The sequence below is a fragment of the Octopus bimaculoides genome, chromosome 9, assembly GCF_001194135.2.
Source record: "Octopus bimaculoides isolate UCB-OBI-ISO-001 chromosome 9, ASM119413v2, whole genome shotgun sequence".
Classification (NCBI taxonomy): domain Eukaryota; kingdom Metazoa; phylum Mollusca; class Cephalopoda; order Octopoda; family Octopodidae; genus Octopus; species Octopus bimaculoides.
Genome location: NC_068989.1, coordinates 17,018,324 through 17,044,490, shown reverse-complemented (window position 1 = coordinate 17,044,490; position 26,167 = coordinate 17,018,324). Strand labels below are relative to the sequence as shown.

Here is a 26,167-nt window from a genome sequence, read left to right as displayed (position 1 = left end):
TGTGTGTGCGTGTGTGCGTGTGTATATACATATATATATATATATTTGTTATTGTGTCTGGGAAGAGTCATTCTGTTTTAATGCCTTATTAATTAACACACTCACCAGTTCGATTTCCATTCACTCATCTATATTTATTTTGGCTAAACTTTTCATTGCTTCTTGCAACCTCTTCAATAGTTGTTTTGTGAAATATGCCTCAACACAAATTCACATAAAGAATCTTGCAAGCCAAATGCAAAAACGAAATATATATATGTATATATATGTATATATATATATATATATATATATATATATGCCCTTATATAAATGTATGTGAATGTATATACATATATATATATATATATATATATATACATACACATACATACACTTACCAACATTGTGAGGAACCAGAATAATCAAAAAGCTTCCAGGTATATTCTTCATCCATCTTAAGATTTTATAGCGTATAACCCCTCCTTCTTCCCCACCACAAAAAAAAAATCCCTCCTTATGTAGGATGACTCAAAATACACCTGATCATCACATGCTACAAATCCTCACGCTGAAAATCAGAGTGGTTCCTTACATGGCTACTCAAAACTCTCTTTAAAATCATAACAGTACCTCTGGAAAGTGTTGACAACTGATTGTTCTCCACAAGAGGCATTAGAGTGTCACTCCATCGCTTATGACGTCAAGGGTTCCAGTTGATCCGATCAACAGAACAGCCTGCTCGTGAAATTAACGTGCAAGTGGCTGAGCACTCCACAGACACGTGTACCCTTAACGTAGTTCTCGGGGATATTCGGCGTGACACAGTGTGACAAGGCTGACCCTTTGAAATACAGGTACAACAGAAGCAGGAAGAAAGAGTGAGAGAAAGTTGTGGTGAAAGAGTACAGCAGGGTTCGCCACCATCCCCTGCTGCAGCCTCGCTGAGCTTTAGGTGTTTTCGCTCAATAAACACACACAACACCCGTCTGGGAATCGAAACCGCGATCCTTTGACTGCGAGTCCGCTGCCCTAACCACTGGGCCGTTGTGCCTCCACACAAGAGGCATTAATTCCATGTAAACTAGAATATCACCAACAGAAGATATAAAATTGTCCAGCCACAGCTAGAAAGAGAACACACACTTGCAATAGACTTCCCTCAACAAGCCACATCTCCATTTTGGAGTTCTGCGCTGCTAATATGTTCTTTACATCTGCTAACAATCCAGTAGTCTTCCAATTGGATACAAATTCAATGAGATCTTAGATACCTAGCACTGAATAATATGGAACATGCAGCATTGCAACAACAGATGGTTCCTCACACTGCACTGAAAAAACATAGGCAGCACATTTTTGATGACCAAGTATTGAGATGTGATTATGAAAGTTCACAAGACATTTAATCCTTTCAACAACATCTTCAAATTTATGCAACAGCCTATTCGACTTCACCAGGTCAGAGTAAACCAATCTTTAGTTCTGCAAGAGGGGTATCAAATTCTAAATGTTCACAAAGTCTGAAATACCATGTAAGGATGAAAGAACTTGTCTACTGTCTGAACAGAGTTGACACAATCACTCAAGCAAGATCAGTATCGAAAATCTTTAGAGAGATTTTGTCTGCCAAAGACTACAAGCCATGTTTTGTGAAATGTGTGTTCATCTCAAGAAAAACACAAATAGCAAAGATAATTGTAGAAAGAAAATGAAGAGGGATACAAAGAAAACTAGGATTATTTCAGCCAACGATATTAAGTGAACAAATGGAAGATCAATTGATTTAACTTGTCTAATGAAGACTAATTTTCCTGACAGAATAACAAAGCACAGTTTGACTCAGATACAACACTTGTCATCAAATCAGGACAAAACACAAGAAACATGCCATTTTAGTTGATTTTTAATCAAATCAGAGAATGAATAATCCGGGCAATATCTAATTAATATGTTAAAAGAAAAAGTCAATTATTATTTAATATTCCAATATATAGAGACATACATAAAATAGATCAGCAAAGCAGCAATTACATATCAGAATATATAAACATTATAGAAGTTAGTACAGAGTAACATAGTAAAAACATATACAAATGCAGGTGTTAATTGGACACATCATCATCATCACTATCATCATTTTATTCTTTTATTCTTTTACTTGTTTCAGTCATTTGCTGTAGCACCACCTTTAGTTGAGAAAATTGACTCCAGGACTTATTCTTTGTAAGCCTAGTACTTATTCTATCAGTCTCTTTTGCCAAACCGCTAAGTTACGGGGACATAAACACACCAGCATCGGTTGTCAAACGATGTTGGGGAGACAAACACAGACACACAATCATATACACACACACACACACACATATATATATGACGGGCTTCTTTCAGTTTCCGTCTACCAAATCCACTCACAAGGCTTTGGTCGACCCAAGGCTATAGTAGAAGACACTTGCCCAAGGTGCCACTCAGTGGGACTGAACCTGGAACCATGTGGTTGGTAAGCAAGCCGCTTACCACACAGCCACTCCTGCACCTATAGTTCACTTCTGATCACACTTCCACATTGACATTGGTTGGACAGGACTTTTTGAAACAGTTTTAACACCAGATGCCTTTCCTGATGCCCACCTCATTTAGTCACCTCTTACCATATGCAAGAATACAATGTTCTTATTCCAAAAACCTAAGACACACAACAGTTAGGCAAACTCACAAGTGCTGTAAACTTTGCAGAGTCACATTTCATTAAAAAGCAGAACACTGCCTTGAACAGCAGGAATTTCAACCATGTTTCGTGGTCTGCTACCACAACAGCTCCTTTATAGGATCCAGTTAGCTCAAGACATCATCAGGAGAAACCACATCCGGTTTCGGCCCCTACTCCTCTCCCATATTGACGTGGCGGGCCCCCCCCCCTTTCGGAGGTGTCTTCAGCTCTGGTGTTGTGTGCATGTCTTCTTTCTTCTATTCCCTGGCCTCTTTGATGCAGCATCAATGAGTGTCAGCGTCCGACTGACTGTCTTGTCAAATTTCCCTTTAAATACCTGCTGCTAGGCTCCAGTAGGCTGCCCCAGTGGGCTGCCCCAGCAAGTTGTCACATGACACTGTCTAAATTTCCTGCTGCTAGGGTCCAGTAGGCAGCCCCAGCAAGTTGTCACGTGATACTGTCTAAACTTTAACTGACAATGGAAATGTGGAACTACATAATTAATATCCCAGAAGAGTAAAGACTCATAATGCTATATATCCAGTCACAAAGTACCGAGCAGAACAAGGATAAGCCTGATGAAGGGTTATAAACCTGAAAGCACTTAGATTTAATGGTTAAACAACAGGTTTTAAACCAGCAACAAGTTTTAACAGCTATTTTTAATGTTCACTTTTTTGCTGTTTTCTAATGATATTTTATCATTTTGATTTTAATCACACACAACTACATCAAAGTACACACTGTGACAAATACTGACGGGAATGTAATATACACAGAACTGTAACATACATTAGGATGAATTAGTGTCAAAGACAGAATGAGATATATTACAAGAGGTATCATGAACAGTATGATTTGTATTTGAGGGAGTGTAACATATATACACTGTGACATACACAGCATGACATGTACTAGAGGAAATTTCATAGAGAGTGGGCCTTGTATAAGAGAAGTCACAGATAATGCAAAATATATTATTTTCCACGTATACTGTGACATATACTGGGGGCATGTCATAAACAATGTGCAACTGATATCGGCAGTGTGGCATACAGTATGGAGAGTGTAACTAACCAGACACTGTGACATATAGTAGAGAGTGTATCATAGACAATATAACAGACATTAGAAGAAGTTTAACTTAAAAAATAATGTAACATATGTTAAAGAGTGTGTTAGAAGTATTTATGTCATGAAGAGTGTCGTAGACAAAGTGACATAATTGAGAAGTGTCATAGACTGTATGATTTGTATTAGAGGTAATGTTATAGTATGACATATATTAGTGAGAGCTTAACTTACCAGGAAACAATGACGGATGAGGACTTCCTCAAAATAGTCAAACGTTTTATCAATTCTAACAAAGGTGTTTTCTGAAAAGGATAAAATAGATTTTGGATGAAGTGCAATGTCTTAACATATTAAAATGATTTGTTGCTATGAAATTAAATAGTAAATGACATTGTATTGTTTAACTCAAAATTTAATAATTGGTTGTTCTAGTTTAAATTATATAAAATAAGCATTTTTGGTTAAATTGTATTGTTTAGATTAGACTTTACATGCTGGATGTGTTTCACTAAATGTTATTAGTGAAATTATACTTAGTTTAAATGTTAAATGTTGGCAGTTTTGTTTTATGTCGACCAAATAAACGTGGTTAGAAAAATTGTATTGTTTGACTTAAAATATAAATATTAAGTGTTGGGGGTTGTTTTTTTTTCTAAATTAGACCTAGACCAGATAGGCTGATCTCACCTTTGAAGAAATTTTAAAATCCTGTTTTCACCTGACATTTGTAACCATTCCCCACAATCAACTTATTTTAAAACTCACATCATTAGGAAATCCTATTTCAAAAGAAAAAAAATGCTTAACACCTTTGCTAATATATTTTTTATTGAAATATACCAATATGTGTAAGTCAATTAAATTCTGAAACAATCATTAATCTAGATTGATTTCATGAAAACATTTATTTAATGATAGTTATCTTTCATTTATTGATAGCTGGAATTTTTGTCTCAAAAGTACTCTAATTACAAGTAAAAGTAAAATTTTAAATATAAAGTTACTTTAATTTTATATCAATATCACCATTTTAAATTGTTAACCAACATTATATAACATTACATTATATCATATTATACTAGATTATGTGTCTTATATCATCAAATTAGAATGACTATTCAACCAAAAACTGATTGTTTGTATCAATTAAATAAACATTATACTGAAGGTGCATAGCCTAATGGTTTGGGTGTTGCAATCACAATTGCTAGATCACAGTTTCAATTCCTGGACTGAGTGGTGCATTCTGCCCTTAAACTAAAACACTTCATTTCACATTGCTCTGCAATCATTTCAACACCTGACATGTGACACACTTATGTACCTGTACAGGCAATGGGTATTTGATAGAGGGAATGAGCTTATGTACAGCAAATCAAATACATTTAATCACTATAAGCAAATCATTTGTGCAGGTTGTTCAGTAAACACTGAACACTCATGCGTTGTCTTTGACCGGAGAGTCCATCACACTGAAAATTTAATTTTTATTAAGGTACTTAACCTCAATAGTTGTTGGTTTCAAACTAATGCAACACAGTTGTTGTTGGCACTCCGTTGCTTACAACGTCGAGGGTTCCACTTGATCCAATCAACGGAACAGCCTGCTCGTGAAATTAACGTACAAGTGGCTGAGCACTCCACAGACACGTGTGCCCTTAACGTAGTTCTCGGGGATATTCAGTGTGACACAGTGTGACAAGGCTGACCCTTTGAATTACAGGCACAACAGAAACAGGAAGTAAGAGTGAGAGAAAGTTGTGGTGGAAGAGTACAGCAGGGTTCGCCACCATCCCCTGTCCGAGTCTCGTGGAGCTTTAGGTGTTTTCACTCAATAAACACTCACAACGACCGGTCTGGGAATCGAAACAGCGACCCTATGACTGCGAGTCCGCTGCCCTAACCACTGGGCCATTGCGCCTCCACAGCAACACAGTATAACAAACATAAGACATGGTGTTTAGTATACAACTGATTACTATGTTAATATACATGGTCAAGCATTGTGGCATAATTTTCCATCTGACAGATGTCATTCACACGATATGCTATTGCTACACGTTGTTACCTTGTAAAAAAAAAACTAGTAACAATTCTAGGAAACAGTTTTGTAAAAAGATGTTTGCAGTTCATTTTAAGGAGAAATGCAGCACCTGAACCACCACTTACCAGAAATCCAAACCATGACCTAATGTTTATAGATTGCAAGTTGACTCTCTGAAACAATTTCTTTAAGTGTGGGTTATAAGCCATCTAATATGGGACATACAGTATTCTGTACTATGTTGATATAGTGTCCTGTATTGTGTACACATAGTCCAATACTGTACAAATAAGCATCCTATTGTTATGTTAACTAATACTGCTGCAGGCAACTGATTTTGATACTGCCCTACAGTCTATACATAATATTCTAAACTAATGAGATTGCACAATGGCCCAGTGGTTAGGGCAGCAGACTCACAGTCAGAGGATCATGGTTTCAATTCCCAGACTGGGCATTGTGAGTGTTTATTGAGTGAAAACACCTAAGCTCCACGAGGCTCTGACAGGGCGTGGTGGCGACCCCTGTTGCACTCCTTCGCTCCAACTTTCTCTCACTCTTTCTTCTTGTTTCTTGAGTAACACTGCAATGGACTGGCGTCCTGTCCAGCTAGTGGGGAACACATACACCATAGAAACCGGGAATCTGGGCTCATGAACCTGGCTAGACTTTGAAATGGCACATAAATAAATAAAAAATAATGAGATTGCCTAGACATATTGACAAATTGTGAGTTCAATAACTGTGTAGTCTATGTAGGAAAATACCTCAGGCAAATATCTAATTATCAAAGCTATTATGCAGTTGATTTATGATGATCATCTACTCAGAAGGTAGCAACATGATATTAGAGCTTATACATGAAAACAGTGAAGAGTAAAATTGCCAGATTATGTACTATGGATTATATAATATGGTGTCAGATAAAACCGAAACATATCTGTAATGTAGGGACTCTGCATGTGTTGTGTGCATGTGCACACACATGCACATGTGTGTGTTACTCCCTAACATATTTGTAATACTGGATCCGGTGACCCCTAATATACTTGTGGTACTGAGACTGTGTGTGATGGTCCCTAATATATTCTCTAGTACTGGAACTATGTATGTGGCATCCCTAACATGACTTTGATACAAAAACTATCTCTTTACTCTTTTACTTGTTTCAGTCTTTTGACTGTGGCCATGCTGGAGCACCGCCTTTAGTCGAGCAAATCGAACCCAGGACTTATTCTTTAGAAGCCTAGTACTTATTCTATCGGTCTCTTTTGCCGAACTGCTAAGTTACGGGGACATAAACACACCAGCATCGGTTGTCAAGCGATGTTGGGGGGGACAAACACAGACACACAAACACACATACATATATATATATATATATATACACACATATATATATATATATATATATATATATATATATATATACATATATACGATGGGCTTCTTTCAGTTTCTGTCTACCAAATCCACTCACAACGCCTTGGTCGGCCCGAGGCTATAGTAGAAGACACTTGCCCAAGATGCCACGCAGTGGGACTGAACCCGGGACCATGTGGTTGGTAAGCACGCTACTTACCACACAGCCATTCCTACGCCTATCGTTAACTATAATTGACCAACTTTGTTATATATTAATATCCAATAGAATCTCTGTCTAGAAATAGTTGATAACAGCATCAAAACCAAAATGACTAAAAGACATAAAGAGATAAAATAAAATAAAATACTTACCCACACAGAATTCATGAACATTTTTCACAATTGAAAAATAAGCAGACAACTGTTTAGTTGAGAATTCTTTATCCCTTGCATATTGCACAGTATATACATACAGGTGAAGCAGAATCTCTTCTTGGAGATCCTCCACATAATTAGTGAGATTGAAAATTTCAGCAAGAATACTAAAGATCAACAAAAAGAATTGAAAGAGAAAGTATTAAAAATGTGTTTTTTTTAATGTTTTATGTATTTGCTTTGCAAGATTGAAACAGATATTGTTATATCTAAGGATGATAATCTTTTCCCATATTTTTTTATCTTCTATTTCATCATCATCATCATCGTTTAACGTCCGCTTTCCATGCTAGCATGGGTTGGACAATTTGACAGGGACTGGCGAACCAGATAGCCGCACCAGGCTCCAATCTGATCTGGCAGAGTTTCTACAGCTGGATGCCCTTCCTAATACCAACCACTCCAAGAGTGTAGTAGGTGCTTTTATGTGCCACCAGCACGAGGGCCAGTCTGGTGGTACTGGCAACAGCCATGCGCAAATGGTGCCAGTACCACCAGACTGGCCCTCGTGCTGGTGGCATGTAAAAGCATCCACTACACTCTTGGAGTGGTTGGCGTTAGGAAGGGCATCCAGCTGTAGAAACTCTGCCAGATCAGATTGGAGCTTGTATTATTATTATTTTCAGTTTATTTGCCTGTTAAATTTCTTTTGTCATATTCTGCAACATCTTCAATGACTCTCTGTGCCATGTGTCCCCTCTTACTCTGTCTATTCAATTTCATCCTTAGGAGTTGCTTAAGAGATCACAGAATGTGTGACAAAAGACCTTTGACAGACATATAAGTTAAAAATAATAATACTAAAGTTAAAGTGAAGATCAAATAAATAGTGTGTGTGTTTAATTGGCAAAAGATGACCATCCCCAAGTACAACAGTATTAAAAATATTAAAAGAAATTCAATACCTCTAATTTTATTGCTAAAACTGTTTTGATCTTTCTGGTAGGGTATGTTTACCAGTTACCTAATTCCAGGGTGTGGAGGCGCAATGGCCCAGTGGTTGGGGCAGTGGTCTCGCAGTCATAGGATCGCGGTTTCGATTCCCACACCAGGCGTTGTTAGTGTTTATTGAGCGAAAACACCTAAAGCTCCACGAGGCTCCGGCAGGGGATGGTGGCAAACCCTGCTGTACTCTTCCACCACAACTTTCTCTCACTCTTACTTCCTGTTTCTGTTGTGCCTGTAATTCAAAAGGTCAGCCTTGTCACACTGTGTCACGCTGAATATCCCTGAGAACTACATTAAGGGTACATGTGTCTGTGGAGTGCTCAGCCACTTGCACGTTAATTTCACGAGCAGGCTGTTCCGTTGATCGGATCAACTGGAACCCTAGATGTCGTTAGCGACTGAGTACCAACAACAACAATCCCAGGGTACACATACAACCTAAGAATTTTAAGGGAGGAGGAACAGTGACAAGAACATTTTTGAGTACATTTTATGGCAATTATATAAAATGTAAACAATGTATAAAAGTATTTTATAGACTCAGTTTTGTTCTTTTCCTGCATCAGCCTTCATGAAACTGACATGTTCTATTTCTATTTCTGAATATCCTATCTATTTTTTTTTTTGTTTGTTTGTTTCTGATCTTCAGATGCTGGGGCTCACTGAGGAAATAACAAGGGATGGGAGATGTGGCAATTTGCTGTACTTGATAAGACATGTGAAGCTAAGTAAAATTGCTATCTTCCACACATACAGGCTTGTCCTTTCAGGTACTGGTGCCACACATGCTGGTGTTGCATGAACATACCTGTGCCAGTGGCACATGAAAAGCACCCAGCACATTCTGTTAAGTGGTTAGCATGAGGAAGGGCATCCAGTCATAGAAACCATGCCACAACACACAGTTGGAGTCTGGACAGCTCTCTACTAGCCAGCTCCATTTCAAACAGTCCAACCCATGCCAGTATAGAGAGCAGACGTTGGACTGTTTGACATGGAGCTGGACAGCAAGAAGCTGTCCAGATTCCAACTGTGTGTTGTGGCATGGTTTCTATGACTGGATGCCCTTCTTCATGCCGACCACTTAACAGAGTGTGCTGGGTGCTTTTTACATGCCACTGGCACAGGTATGTTCATGCAACACCAGCATGGATGTGTTAATACAGCACTTAAATATTTTATAGATCTCAATTTAAAGTTGCGTACCAATACCAGTGATTAATTATTTCTGATGAGGCTTACTAGACTGGTACCATATTTTATTGGACCTGGAGGAATTAAAGGCAAAGTTGACAATTTAACTGCTTCCTTTATCAAATGATGAACCTTCAGAAACGACAGTATGATGAAATGTAATTTTTAAGATAAATACTTACTCTCTCACATCATTCAGCGTTGGAGCATCTATAAGTGCTTGTGACTGTTCAACATTCAAGTCATTCCTGTGGTTATTTCAACATAAACAACAAAAGATAAAAATATATATACTATTCAACAAATCCCAAAACATTCCATTTATATGCAGAATTTTTTTCTATACTAGCAAATTCTTTTTTCTAAAATATTATTTAAATAAATTGCAACAGTAAAGATTTCTTTCTCTAAATATAGCAATAAATGCATATATATTTCTTCAGTGTAATAGTATCTAAATGGAGTTAACTATTTGATACTGCATGATTAAAGATAATTATTAACTGGTCAGAATAGGGTTTTGTAGCGTTCATTCATTTATCAAAAAAATATTGGTTTCAAATTTTGGCACAAGGCCAGCAATTCCAAGGGAATAGGTAAGTTGGTTACATTGTCCCATGCTCAGCTGGTACTTATTTTATTGACTCCGAAAGGATGAAAGGCAAAGTTAACTTTGATGGAATTTGAACTCAGAATGTTCGGAGATGGACAAATTGCTGCTATGCATTTTGTCCAGTATGCTAATGATTCTGTGTTGTATAGCAAAACTGTACACCCTGCCCGGTAAAAAGTGGTAGCAATCAGCCATTATAAATAGACCAGTAGCCAGTCGACAGAAGAAGGTTGGAAGTACGCATAGACTGTGTTGATAGTCATATCTGTTCTGATATAGTAATTATACTGTGATACTGAGTGGATGTTATATCGATCTAACCTTTTGAGGATAATAACACTGTAGGCCGTGCAGTGGCAGATAGAACCATTCTATCAACGACTTTCGAATATAACAATATCTGTCAGAGCGAAAACCGTTGTTAAAAGACAGATGCAATCAGTGGCAAAAGACCACTTTACAACAGTGGCGACGAGGAAAAATAAATTTACGTGGAGTGAAAAAAAACATTCACACAGAGAGTTTAAACTAATTCATGTGGAAAATTAAATACCTCAACAAAAAAGAAACAAAAATCTTGTTGTGCAAACTTTTGAAAATCATAAAATATGGAAGACTTGTTAGCTGGGATAGTTGAGTTGCAAAAACAGCAACAACAAAAACTCAAGGAACAATGAGAACAACAACAAGGATTGCAGCAGCAAATGTTACACTTAATGAAATCGATAACCAATCTGGAGAATTTGTTTTCCCCTAACCATGTAGCAAATTCCATAAGAGAATTCAAATATGGTCACAGGTCAGGAGTAACCTTCAAGGCTTACTTTCAAAGATCTCAACAAATCTTTGTAAAGGAATGTCAGGATATGAAAATGTGTCTAGTTTTAAGAAAACTAGGAACAGCAGTATAGCAACTTCATATTGCCAAAAAAGCGTCCGACATAAATTTCACTGACACAGTTGACATTTTGAGCAAATTGTTTAGTGAAAAGAGGTCACTGTTTTATACGAAATAGAAATGTTTAAACACAGAAAAAAGTGAAAATGAAGACTTCACTGCTTACACAGGCAGAGTCAACAAAGAATGTGAGATTTAGGCTAGATATGCTTACTTCAGATTCTTTCAAGTGTTTGATTTTTGCATAAGGAATGAAAGATAGAAGGAATGCAGAAATCCAAACGAAAATTCTATCAAAACTGGAAATGAACCAGGATTTGACTTTGTCGGAAGAATGTGACTGGATATTAGAATTAAGGCATGACATGGAAGAAATTCAATGGAAAGAGTGTTTCCACATAAGACCAATGCAAAAAAGTTGGAAAACAAATAAAGTGTTGCTGGAAAAACAGAAAAAGTATCGGGATGTAGACCCATGTATGACATGTGGTGAGATGCACCTGCAAAAAGTACGTCCGTATAAAAAAGCAAATTGTTTTCTCTGCAGGTTTACAGGACATAAGATTGTACTACAAAACTAGAATGATAGAAAAATAGAAGAAACAAGAAAAAATAAATAGTTTGTCAGCAGAAAAAGTTGTAACTATAACAAACAGAAAATTCTTGAATGTGAAAATTGAAAATACTACTGTCAGAATGCAATTAGACATGGGAAGTGATATGATCATAAATAAGAAAACATGGGAACAAATGGATAAACTAAAATTATGTAGTTCAAACAAAGTAGCGCACAGTGTTATGGGAAGAAAATTATATTTCACAGGCAAAAGCGTTTGTTATATAATGTTTAAAGGTCGAACCAAAAAAAGTGAATGTTTATGTGTTGAAAAAATCCCTGAATTTATTTGGCACCGAATGTATGGAGAAACTTAATTTATGGGATACATCCATAAGCGCTTGGTGCAATAGCATAAACGGAGTAGTCAAACGAGGTCGATGAACTGAAACAAAAAAAGTGATAAGGAACATCGTGCGTGAACAACCAGTAACTTTGGAAGAAATAAAAAGAAACGCAAGAAATGACAAATTTATTAATGAGACAAAATAGAAGACTGTGGTCAACAAAAGGAAATAAAGTGAGATGTGAGAGTGCACTCTATATGTGATGGTGTACTAATGTATGCTCAGAGGGTGGTCATACCACAGACATTACAGAAGAGAATGCTGAAAGAGTTTCACGTGGGACACCCAGGCATCTCGAGAATGAAAGCGTTGATGTGAAGTTTTGTATACTGGCCAAGCATGGACATGAAAGTTTAAAACCTGGTGGACAGCTACACAACATGGCCTGAGGTCACGTAGTGTAAACGACCAACCTCATATACGGTAATAAACTTCTTATGCAAGCTGTTTGCAAGATTTGGTATACCAGATATTATTGTCTCTGATAATGGAACAGAGTTTGTATCGTGTGAGTTTAAAAGATTCTGCAAGATGTTCATGTTAGAACATAAAGCAATAGTACTATATCACCCTAGATCGAATGGAAGAGCCGAACAATTTGCGGACACTTTTAAGAGAGCTTTAAAGAAAGCTTATAAGGAAGCCACAGTTGAGGTCGTGAGCCAACAATTCTGAAGGGTATACAGGGTAGCTCCAAATCTAAATGTGCCAAAAGGAAGTTCACCAGCAATTAATGTTTGCCAGAAATGTAAAGTCAGTATTCGATAAACTGTTACCAGTGAAGAAAAAACACATCCTAGTAAAAATTCTTTAGATTAGGCGATAAAGTACATGTAAGTACGTTCAAAAATGGTAAGAAATACTGGGAAAAAGGAGAAATTGTAACATACATAGGAAGATTGATGTATGATGTAAGAAGTAGAAATGGAATGGAAAGGAGACAGAAATCAGCTTAAGGAAAGGGTTATTAAAAAGGAACCAACAAGAGTTGAAATACTGATGGATTGGCAATATGACACTTTTCAGGTTCCAACACCATTACAAGTCAAAATCACACATGCAAGGAAAAAAGACACTGAATTTCTAAAAGTAGACCCTAAGAAGAAAAGATAGTGAGTATATATATATAAAGAAGGTAGGATGAATAAAAGAAACTGATTGTTAAATAAAATAATTAAATTGGGAGATGTTGTATAGTGAAACTGTACACTCCACTACCTGGTAAAAAGTGGTGGTCGCCAGCCATTATAAATAGACAAGTAGCCAGTCGACGGGAGAAGGTTTGACGGTCAAAAGTACATGTAGACTGTATTGATAGTCGTGTCTGTGCTGATATAGTAATTAATTATACGATGATATTGAGTGAGCGTTATATTGATCCAACCTTTTGAGGACAATAACACTGTACGACTGGGGTGAGTGGGGGGTCGTACAGTGCCAGATAGAACTATTCTATCGACGACTTCAGAATATAACAATATCTGTCAGAGCGACAACCATCGTCAAAAGACAGATACAACAGTGGCAAAAGACCACTTTACACCATTCAGCAAGCACATTTATCAAAGAATATTAACTGAATTTATATTTCTCATATATGTTACAACTGCTTGATGTCAGCTAGCTTTTGTTTATCCCAGGTTAGCTCTGAATCAAGCAAAACTATGATCAAAAAACACTCCAACTATGACCACCTCATTTTTTTTTTTTTTTTCAGATAACATATTACATAATCCAGCATGTATTTATATGCTTCTGGGATGTTGGTATTGTTGTAGTGTTCTAATGTTGTAGTATATTTAGATGTTTCTTGGCGTTGCAATTGCCTTGTATATTGTTTTATATTGATATGTCAATGGTTTGTTTAAATACATGTGGGATATTGTTGTATTTGTGTGTATTGATGCTATAGTAATGTTCTGCTGTGTTAGCTTCTTTAGCTGAGAATAAAAGTTAGAGTGCTGCTTGCTGAGTTGCAATAGATACAAAATACTTCAATTAGATGTAGTTAACAATAAACTTACCAAACAACAACTCTGCCAGTGAAAGAAGATAGCTAGAGAAAATGAAGCAGTTAATGTATAGCTAATTAATTCAAGATTTAAGCACAGTTAAACATTACTTCTTTTTAATTATTTAGTCAGTGTATGAGTTATCTAAATATTACAAGACTAATTATTACATGATTCAAGCAAAGTTACGAAATAATCTTTCAAAATCATTTAGACAGAAAAGGATGTATAGCACCAGTGTATACTGTTGACTGTCTCTGGTTGATACAGACTTAAATTTCTGCATTTTTATAAGAAAAATGCTGACAAAGGAAGAGTTCCAAAGGGATGTACTTATGAGGCAACAGGATTAGCTGAAAATATTTAGGGCAATTAGATACACTATACAGATGATCACAGAAGGAAATAGGTGGGCACACCAGTTGGGTTAAGGGACATAAAAAAACCTCTGTGACCAACTTTTATGTTAGAGATAAGCATAAGGCAACACACACCCTCCAAGTGGCTAGAAAGAAATGACGCAAGAGCTATTTCAGTATGGGTGGTAGATAGAGATGGAGGAAACAACCCATCTATGGATTATTAGCTATAGTCTGCAGGGGTAACAGTCTTCCTTAATCTGTCAGATGGCTTAATATGATGATAGCGTTTATATATGTGTTTATAGACAGTCAACCTATAGAATTCACAGTATCTACAGTCACATGACTCACAAAGCCTCGAACAAGGTTTACTATAATCATCAAGAATCAAAACACACCATTCATAATATCAATACTCCAAAATTAATATATCTATCATCATCATCATCATCATTATCATTTAACGTCCATTTTCAATGCTGGCATGGGTTGGATGGTCTGACAGGAGCAGGCCAGCTGAAGAGCTGCCCAGGCTCCATGTCAGTTTTGGCATGGTTTCCAAGGCTGGATGTCCTTCCTAATGTCAACCCCTTTACAAAGTGTACTGTGTGCTTTTACACAACACCAGTAAGGGTGCGTTCATATGGCACCAGTACAGGTGCTTTTTACATGGCACCAGCACCTGTGAGCCTGCAAGATTAGGAATGCTCAGCTAGAGAGGGATGCAGGAGACAAGTGTGCATGCAAGGACAACCACACTTTTATTTAGCTTGACATGTCTTTTCAAGCACAGCAAACTGCCAGGTATCTTGATCCCTTGTCATCCCCTTTGTGAGTCGCATCTGCAGATCCTTTCTCACCACTTTGTCCCAAGTCTTCCTGGGTCTACCCCTTCCACATGTTCCTTCCACAATTAGAGATTGGCACCTCTTGATGTAACTGTCTTCATTCCTACAGATTACATGGTCATACCAGCACAGTCTCCTTTCTTGCACACTACATCTGATGCCTCAAATACCAGTTTTTCTCTCAAATGACTTACACTGTCATATATCCACACTGACATTACCCATCCAGCAGAGCATACTGGCTTCGTTTCTTCCAAGCCAATATATTAATATTCTAATCAACAGACATTCTAATAGAGTTAGCAACTAAAAAGATAAAACAGCTGTTAAACTGAGAGATGTTCACTGAAATGGAGATAATGATAATTAGTAAGCTAGTCATTTCAATTGACCATAATATATTACTGGTACTCAATTTATTCAACGTGGTAGGATATGAACCAAATTTGATACGACTGTATTTGAGCTTAGAACATTTTACATTTGCATAATACCACACATACCAACATGGAAAAGAAACGAACATCAAAGCAAATGAAGATATTGAACCATATGCCCTTCCTTGTCCATTGTTTCCTTATAGGCATCAGTGAGAGCTGCCTCCAGTTGCTTTGGTAATGTACAAGCAGATCATTTCTTTCCTTTTCATGGTTGTATAGCAGCTTCAGATACAAAACACCTCTTTTCTCATATAGTCCAGTCATGTGGTCTTTCTTTCATCTAACTAATGTTCCATAGCAAGAGTTTGTCTGTTGCAAATTTTTTTGCAAAACACAAAACTGCAATTTCACTCAAATTTCTGTTGGTACTTTCATTTGACAAAGGTTTTCTTTCTCTCTTTCTCTCTCTCTCCCTATCTCCCTCGCTCGCTCTCTGTCTGTCTGCTCCTCTCTCTCTCTCCATCTCCCTCGTTCACTCTCAGTCTGTCTCTCTCTTTTTCTCTCTCTCTCTACCCCACGCTTGCTCTTTGTCTCTCTCTCTCTCTCTTTCCCTCTCTCTCTATCTCTCTGGTGTTTTTCTTGTTGTTTTTGGTAAATATGTCATTAGCACTACCCTTGACTACTATTTTCTATAGAATTGTTCATATTTTGTTCCCTACAAGGTTCATGTATTATGCTTCAAAATGTTTTTTTTTTTTGTATGCCTGTTTTGTCACTAAATTCCAAAGAAATACAGTCACCTTCAATAGTCCTTGATTTGATGGGCATTAATGATCACCATATTTTAAATGTGTGCAAACACAAAAAAAAACGCAAAACAAAAACAGGAAAAGAAAAGAAAATTTATCTAACAACAAACCTTTTCTTTTCCTGTTAACTTTGTTTTAATAAACTTCCAAAATAAATCTTTATTTTCTTCCTATATGAAAACAACTCCCAAAAATTATTCTTGTGCAGTTAAACTTCTTCATATCATACCAAGAAGAAGAATATTAAACTATGTCTGAACACATGAACATATAATAATAATCATCATTTTTAAAAAAAACATTAAAAAAAACAAAAAAAAACATCATACAAACATATCTATGGCTTGGATCGACTTTGAGAAGGCATATGATATGATGCTTCGTTCTTGGCTCGTTGAATGCCTGCAGATATTTGGTGTTGCTGACATCACAAATTTTCAGATGCATAGCATGAAAGAGTGAAAAACCTTATTTGTATTCAAGTAATGTATTCCTTGGAGAAGTTCAAAGGGGAATCTTCCAAGGTGACTCATTTTCTCCATTACAATTTGTAATTTCACTAATACCCGTAACAATGACACTTAGGAAGGTTAAGATGGGTTACCAATGAACCATATTCTGTATATGGATGCCCTGAAATTGTTTCGGAAATCTGAAAGACAGATAGATTCCTTAACCAAAACAGTCAAGAAGTGTGGTAGGGACATCGGTATGGAATTTGGGATTACCAAATGCTCAATACTTAATATGAAAAGAGGGAAGAAAGCATCTGGCAGAGGATTGTGGTTACCATCAGGAGAGACCATGGGTGGGCCTGACAGTAGTGGGTACAGATATTTAGGGATTTTGGAGCCGGATAACATTCTACACAGAGAAATGAAAGTGAAGGTCAGTGAGGCGTATCAAAACAGGTAAAGATGGTGTTGAAATCCAACCTGAATGCCAAAAATTTGATTACCACAATGAATATCTGGGCAGTTGCGGTGGTCAGATATAGTGCGTCCATCCTCAAATGGACTAAGGAGGAAATATCAACACTGGATAGAAGGACGAGAAAGTTGATGACACTGCATGGGGCGCTACACCCTAAAGCAAACGTAAATAGACTGTATATGAAAAGAAAGAATGGTGGCAGAGGACTAATTAGTATAGACCATTGTATAAAGAGTGAAAGGAGAACACTTGCCAAGTATTTGATAAATAGTGATGAAGATCTGCTGCAATACGCCGCGAAAGATATGGGTGTAAATGCAGATGAAATGATGGGCAAAGAAGAGTTTAACCAAAGAGCTGAGGGGAAGAGAAAAGAAGACTTTCATGAAATGAGAATGCATGGACAGTTTGAAAGGAATAGACAGGATGTTAAGGATAATACAGCATCATGAGCATGGCTTGAGCGAGGTGATTTGAAGCATACCACCGAAAGCCTGATCATTGCTGTACAAGATCAGGCTCTTGCTACCAATTCAGTGAAGTATAACTTCTATAAAACCTCTGACACCCAGAAATGCAGACTGTGGAAAGAGTGTGGAAAATGTGACCCAATCGGTAAATGGATGTGAGAGCCTTGCACGAAAAGAATACAAGAGCCGCCACGATAAAGTGTGTGTGTATCTTCACTGGCTCTTATGCTATAAATATCAATATGAAGTAACAGAGAACTAGTATGAGCATGTACCAAGTAAAGTTATGCAGGAGGATGGAAAAGTAACGGTATTCTGGGAATATGATTTTCGGACAGATCGTGTAATCGAACACCGTTGTCCGGATATTGTCATATTGAATAAGAGAGACAAATAGTGTCAGATCATTGATGTAGCTATACCAAATGACAAGACTGTTGTGAGTAAAGAGGTTGAAAAAAATCACCAGGTACTCCGAATTGAAAGGGGAAATGGCAAGACTAAGGAATGCGAGAGGGTAATGTAAAAGTGATACCAGTGGTGATCAGAGCGATGGGCTCAATCTCATTGAAACTTCAAAACTTCTTAAGGCAGATGGAAATCCCATGCAATATTGATGTCTTGCAAAAAGCAGCCTTATTGGACACAGCGCACATCTTAAGGGATTAAGTATTATCTGTCTGATATCCTTGTTGTGATTTGACAGATGACTAAAGACTCCAGTGCATTTTTACTTACACTGTGTTACGAAGGAATAATAATAATAATAATAATATGCATTACCAGGCAGTGGCTTTCATGGCTCTCGGGTAGTCATGATGGGTATACTGGGCTTCGTATATTTTACCCCAGTCTCACTTTGATGGCATGCACTGCTCTCTCAAGAAGGAGGAGGAGAAGAAGAAGAAGAAGAAGATACAGTGCTAAGCACTGGCTCTCATGGCTTTTGATATTAATTGATTGGAAATGTTATCATGGATATTGTTTTGTCTTGGTATAAAAAGATGGGCTACAGCAAATATTCTGCTCAGTACCACATATTTGCTTGTCAGTTACTTGACCGTAATCAGTTGAGCATGGCCTTTGTAGCTGACGATATGTGCATCTCTGATCATGAGCAGAAGTAGTGGTGGAGCATCATAGCCATGTGTTGAGAGAAATTCTTTGGGGCTTGAATAATTCACCTCTGGAAACATGGGTGTTTTGTTCAACATCCTTAAATTCTAACTGGGCCCCACCTGCAAGGTCATGCGCTATTTACCTTGATGCAAAATCACCATGACATGCACATATGGTTGTGATGCATGTGCCTGGTGTACCCTTATCAGGTGGGTATATTGGGTTTCGTATATTTGTACCCTAGTGTCACTTTGATGGCATGCATTGCTCTTTCACTCAATAATAATAATAATAATAATAACCCTTTCTACTATGGGTACAAGGTCTGAAATTACATCAACACCTTTGTTCATCCGGTATTTATTTTATTGCCCTTGAAAGGATGACAGGCAAAGTCAGGTTTGGCAGAATTTGAACTCAGAATAGAAAGATGGAAAAAATGACACTAAGCATTTTGTCCAGCATGCTAAGACTAGAGGAGATCTTATGACCAAATAAATAGTGGAGAACGAAGTACTGAAGATGAGAAACCTATTGCAGAAGAAGTTAGAAAGTTCTGGAGTAATATTAAGAATAAACCAGCCAATCATAATGGAGATGCAGTATGGTTAAAGAAAGTGAGGGAAGAAGTAGTGAGTGAGAAGTAGCCAGATCTAAGACTAACTAGTGCATTAATGAGTAAAATGCCAAATCGGAAAGGCCCAGGACCAGATTTAGTTCAAGAGTACTACATAAAGAAATTTAGGAGTTTACATGGAAGGCTGAGGGAACAACTTCAAGACTGCCTTAATTGAGGAATAATACCAGATTGGATGACTAGAGGGAGGACAATACTCATCATGAAAGATAAGAGCAAAGGTAATACAGCTAGCAACTATAGACCAATCCCTTGCTTAGCATTAGTGTGGAAGCGGTTAACAGGAATGCTTTCAAAAAGCATTTACGAGCACCTTGACAACCAGAATTTACTGCTAGAAGAATAGAAAGGTTGCAGGAAGAAGGCTAGAGGAACGCATGATCTACTATACATAGACAAAGCAGTTCTAAATGAAATAAAAGCTAGAAAGAAAAATCTAACAACAGCATGGATAGATTATAGGAAAGCCTATGACATGATTCCACATTCATAGATAAGTGAATGTTTGAGTATATTCAGTATAGCAGACAACATAAAATAATTAATTAGCTGTAGCATGAAGAAATGGAAAGTATATCTCTACTCAGATGACACACTCTTAGGGAAAGTTAATATCAAAAGAGGAATTTTCCAGGGGAACTCGTTGTCCCCTTTAATAATTGTCTTATGTTTGTTCCCTCTCAGTTTAGTATTAAGGAAGGCAAAGGCAGGGTGTCAGTTCAGAAATAGTCATGGAAAAAATAACCATTTGCTCTACATGAATGATCTGAAGCTTTTTAATAAGAATGAAAAAGAGATAAATTCCTTAATACAGACTGTAAGACTCTTCAGCAAAGATATAGGCATGGAATTTGGCATAGATAAGTGTGCAATACTAGTCATGCGAAGGGGACAGGTATCAACAGATGGCCAGACATTAAAATCATTGAAAGGAGGAGAGAGTTATAAGTATCTAGGAGTATTAGAATCTGACAGAGTACTAACTCCAGAAATGAAAACGAAAATTGAGAAGGAGTGCATCAGGAGGGTGAAGAAGCTAATGAAGTCAAAGCTAAATGGTTCGAATCTAATGAAGGCTGTAAATACTTGGGCAATATCATTACTTAGATACTCAGCAGCTTTTGTATATTGGGCGAAAACTGGATTAGCAAAGCTAGACAGAAGAACTAGGAAGGAATTCAATATGGAGGACTCTATCCAAGGGCAGGAGTAGAAAGATTACCTACAATACATTAAAAGTGAACTTGAATCTTGCTGGCTTGCTTGCTTGCAGTGTTACCCAGCAAAACTGGTGCATAATGCGAAAATACTATGAATTTGGAATCCCCTGAAACGTGAGTACGAACGGAATAAAAAAAGTTTCGCTTAAATCGGACAAGTGTTTGTTGAGATATTAGGGGTTTTCGGGGTATAAATACCCAAAACAGTGCATAATGGGAAAATATTCCGAAACTAACTTAACCATGGAAGGGAAGAAACTCTTACCTTTCGATTAGACACTGACTTGACCACGAAAAAATACAATCTGGTTTTTACAGTAAATGTTTCTATTTTCGCTTTTGTTATAAACAATATTTTAATCATTAAGAAATATTTTTAAGTGAATGTGATTTCAAAAATGTAAGTTGTTTGTACAGTAAGTATTATATTTTAGCTTTTAAACAGACAATATTTTAATGTTCCTTTTTTTATTTTCAAGTGAATACCATTACAATAATTAGAGGGGGACATACTTTCAAAATATTTTAAAGTCAAAATGACCCGTTTGTAACCTCGGTGTGAAATAATTGTTTTCCATAGGTTTTTTCGAGTGCATTCAACGTATCTCACCTCCAAAGACTTGGCTGCTATTTCTAGTATGTCCTTCTACCACGTAACAGCTATGTGCGATAAAGAACACAAAATACCTGTTACATGGTAGCAGGGCGTGCAAGAAATAACAGCCAAATCTTTCCTTTTCTGGGGAAAGGAGCCGTTTACGCGTGATTTCGATGTCACATTCGCTGTGACATCGAAGTTTAGGGACAATGGAAATCAGGAGAGGCATTTTCCAAGGGGATTGTCTGTCCCCACTGATCTTTGTACTGTGTATGATACCATTAACACTGATTCTGGGTATGTATTCAAAGGCCGCCCAGAAAAAGTCAACCACTTTTTATTTATGGATGACCTCAAACTTTGTAGTAAAGATGAATAGCAGTTAGTTCACTCGTTGATACAGTGTATATTTTCAGTGCTGATATCAGAATGGAGTTCGGACTGAAAAAGTATGGTGTGTTAGTCTTGAAGAGAGGCAAAATCAAATGTATGAACGGGCTAGCGATACCGTCGGGGGAGGGGTGTTATGAAGTAGATAGAAAAGATAGGCTATAAGTACTGTTGGATATTGGAAATGGATAAATTAATGTAGAAAAAATGACAGAAAAATTTAAGGTAGAGTACTTGCGCCGGATGAGACTGATTCTTAAGCCGAAATTAAACGGACGGAATAAGATTGAAGCTATCAACGCCTAGGAGGTTTCACTACTTAGATATGGAGCAGGGGTAATTGCATGGACAGTAGACGAACTAAACAGCTTAGACAGAAAGACTAGGAAGTTGCTAACTAGATATGGGATAGTCCACCCAAAAAGTGACATGACAGACTGTATGTACCAAGAAAAAGAGGGGGAAGAGGACTGATTGGATGCGAACACAGCATTAGAGCAGAAGAAAACAACATAGGATGGTATGTAAAAAATGCCACAGGACCGCTATTATTAGAAGTGTAGGATGGAAGATTGCAAAGATAAAGCACTGCACAAGTACTTGAGAATGAATGAAACTGAAAATAGTTGGATAAAGAAAAGAATACATGATGAATCTCATAGGGATGTTGAAGATAAGACAGACAGAGAAAAAAGATGGCTATGGATGACTAAAAGTGATTTAAAACCTGAGGCTCTAATCTGTGATGCTCAAAAGCAAGCATTAAGAACCAATTACATCAAATACAGAATAGGCAATACATAATAAAGTGATAAGTGCAGAATTTGTGGACAAAATGGTGAAGCCGTATGGCATATTACCAGTCAATGTACGCCACTAGCTCAGAAAAAATATAAGAGACATCGTGACAACATAGCAAGGATTGTCCAATGGACACTTTGCAACAAGTATGGACTTCACAGAGTAAAAAAGTGATACGAACATAAACTCGAAGGCATCATCGAAAATGATAATGCAAAGATCCTATGGGATTTTATGATTCAGTGCTACCATAAAATAGAGAATAGGAAACCAGACATAGTGTTAATTGAGAAAGAAAGAAAACGATGCTGGACCATAGATATAGCATGCCCAGCTGACAACAAGGTATGCGATAAGGAAGAAAGAAAAGTCGATAGATATCACAGGTTAGCTTGAGAGGTTAAGCAGTTGTGGTTGCTGAAATAGGTGGTAGTAGTACCAATAACTGTCGGATTCCTGGGAACGGTGAGTAAAAATCTTGAGAAGCCCATGGAACAAATAGGGGCTACAATAAGGGTGGAGCACTTGCAGAAAACAGTACTGCTTGGAACCGCTCGAAAAATAAGGGGTGTTACCTTAGTTCACTGGTAGTGAACAGCTGGCACCATAGTACATCTCGAGAGTTAGAAGCTGTGCAAAGACAATAATAATAATAATAATAATAATAATAATAATAATAATAATAATAATAATAATAATAATAATATTTGAAGCGCCTCAAACTTCTCTTGAAATCAAAACTTAACTCCAGGAAATTTGTGATTGCCATCAACATATGGCCTATTGCTGTAGTCCGCTATAGTGCACCCATCCTGAAATAGACACGAGCTGAGATTAACCAACTCGATCGCACTACCCGAAAGACAAGGACAATGCATGGTGCCCTCTACCTTAAGGCGAACGTACACAGGCTCTACATGAAGAGGTGTAACGGTAAATGTGAGCTGATTAGCGTACGGTAGTGCATCAACAGTGACAGAAGAAACGTGACAGAATATTTGGTAAACAGCAAACAAGACTTGCTACAGTAGGCTGCTAATACAGAACGATTTACCAAAAATGGACTTGAGAGTGCTAATGAATTCCAATCACGAATAGCCAACGAGAAAGAAGAAACTCTACTCCGCGTGGAATTACATAGTCAGTTCGACTGTGAAACTAACAGCTTAAATGACCAGGAAGCATCATGGAGGTGACTCAGCAACGGTGACCTAGAAAGGAAGACTGAAAGCCTAACCATCGTTGCCCAGGATCCATCATTGAATACCAACTCAGTGAAAAAGGATACATACCACAGAAGTGCAACGAACCTCTGCAGAATGTGTGGGAAAAAGGTCGAAAGAGTGACTCACACTGCTAGTGCTTGTGAAAGTCTTGTGCAGAAAGAGTACAAGCGCAGACACGACAAGGTAGCCCAAAACCTTCACTGGTTACTATGCCTGAAATATGGATACGATGTAATGGGTGCTTGGTACCAACATACACCGGAAAAGGTAACGGGCGAAAAGGGGAAGGCAAAATTCCTCTGGAACTTTAACTTCGAGACAGACAAGGTGTTAGAGCACCGAAGGCCGGATATAGTAACCTTTAGGAGGGACAAACGTGCGTGCCTAATATTCGACATGGCAGTGCCAGGAGATCAACATATGAAAGAAAGAGAAAATATTGATAAATATGAAGACTTGAGAATTGAGATCACCAAGACGTGATAGCTACGAGAGTCAAATATAAAGGGTATCCCTATTGTCATTGGAGCATTGAGTTTGATACCACCCAACCTGAAGAAACATCTGGAAACTTTAGAAGTACCCTATAATCTAGATGTATTGCAAAAATCGGCATTACTTGGAACTGCACGCATATTGCGTAAAGTATTGCCTGTCTGTGGTCCCTGTTGTGACTTGACAGACAGTACAAATCCCCGGTCGACACATCTTCAGCCAACAACATCACGATATTGGATACTGTGCGACGTCTTAAATAATAATAAAAATATTGAATTAACAATGAAGATTGCTACAACTGACCTAGACACTTACCTGAAAAACTGATGACTAGATACTAAAATTTGTCTTAAAGCATGAAAACAAGAAGACTATGTACTCAGTAACAAATGAAAAAATAGAAAAAAAAGGGAAAAAGTAACAACAAACCTTTTTTATATTTGCAATTTCTGTTTCGCTATCCTCTTCCTGTGTGAAAATAAGCACCGAAAATTATTCTTATACGGTTGAATTTATCTATATTGTACCATGGAGAACAATATTAAAACTATTTCAACACAAACAGTTAATAATAATAATAATAATAATAATAATAATAATAATAATAATAATAATACTCGTTGAAAACAATGAAAGACGTAAGAAGCTTCATTCTGTTATGAAGGAGAGCAAAAAATTTTCAAATGAATTTATGCATAATACCCAGGTTGAACAACATGATGGAAGTGCGGCAATTGTAGTTGTAAAGAAGGTAAAAATCAATAGCAAAGCAAAATGCTTTTCAATAATTGAATGATAGGTGGGAACAAAAACCTCTGCATGGCAAATATGTGGCCCGTAGCAAACAAGCTGATGTAGACCAGAAGCACACCCATCAGTGGCTACGGAGCTCAGGGCTAAAGGCTGAGAGTGAAGGCTTTATCTTGGCTGCCCAAGATCAGAGCTTGTTGACCCGGAGCTATTAATCCAATGTAATGAAAAATGATGTAGACCTAAAGCACCGATACTGCAATGATGGGATTGAAACAATGGACCGCCTAATCTCTGGATGTAAGGTTTTAGCACCTGTAGAGTACAAATCAAGACATGAAAGAGTTGGTCAATATCTACATTGGATAATGTGTCGGCATTATAAAATCAAAACTGCTGACAAATGGTAAAAGCATCACCCTGAGATTGTAACTGAGGGAGAAAATGTAACGATTCTTTGGGACTTCCCATTATGTACAGATTGATCCATCAAAGCAAACAAACCAGATATTATTGTGAAAGACCAAAACAATAAAGTCTGTTTATTGATTGACATGAGCATACTCTGTGACCATAATATCTCGGCAAAAGAATTTGATAAACTCAGAAAATATAAAGATTTGTTAATCGAAATCGAAAAGATGTGGCATCTCAAGACGGTTATGATACCAATGATTGTAGAAGCACTTGGAATAATCAAAAAAGGAACTGAAAACTATTTAAGAATGATCCCTGGCTTACCACCCATGCAGTAAGTGCAAAAGATTGTCTTAACTGGTACGTCACACGTACTGAGAAGAGCATTGTCGCTGTGAGTTTTCTTTCTTTTTCCCCCCTTTTATTTTCTTTGTTTACCTTTTTATATTTTATTTTTTCCTTTTTCTCTGTCTT

At 37.3% G+C, this 26,167-nt stretch overlaps 1 protein-coding gene across 2 annotated transcripts in view; it reads right to left on the bottom strand.

Annotated features, from left to right (window-relative positions):
* The window catches only part of LOC106868876 (cilia- and flagella-associated protein 119), a 39,383-nt gene that overhangs the window by 8,272 nt on the left and 4,944 nt on the right, over positions 1-26,167 (bottom strand). Inside the window, exons 3-8 of one of the 2 annotated variants that reach the window (XM_052970303.1) lie at positions 24,956-24,994; positions 16,745-16,804; positions 14,248-14,279; positions 9,932-9,997; positions 7,545-7,714; positions 3,995-4,065 (exon numbers count right to left, since the gene is read on the bottom strand). In XM_052970303.1, the coding sequence (XP_052826263.1) occupies positions 3,995-4,065; positions 7,545-7,714; positions 9,932-9,997; positions 14,248-14,279; positions 16,745-16,804; positions 24,956-24,994 (438 nt within the window). The remainder of the gene's footprint in view (positions 1-3,994; positions 4,066-7,544; positions 7,715-9,931; positions 9,998-14,247; positions 14,280-16,744; positions 16,805-24,955; positions 24,995-26,167) is intronic. The other variant, XM_052970304.1, reaches the window with a different exon arrangement.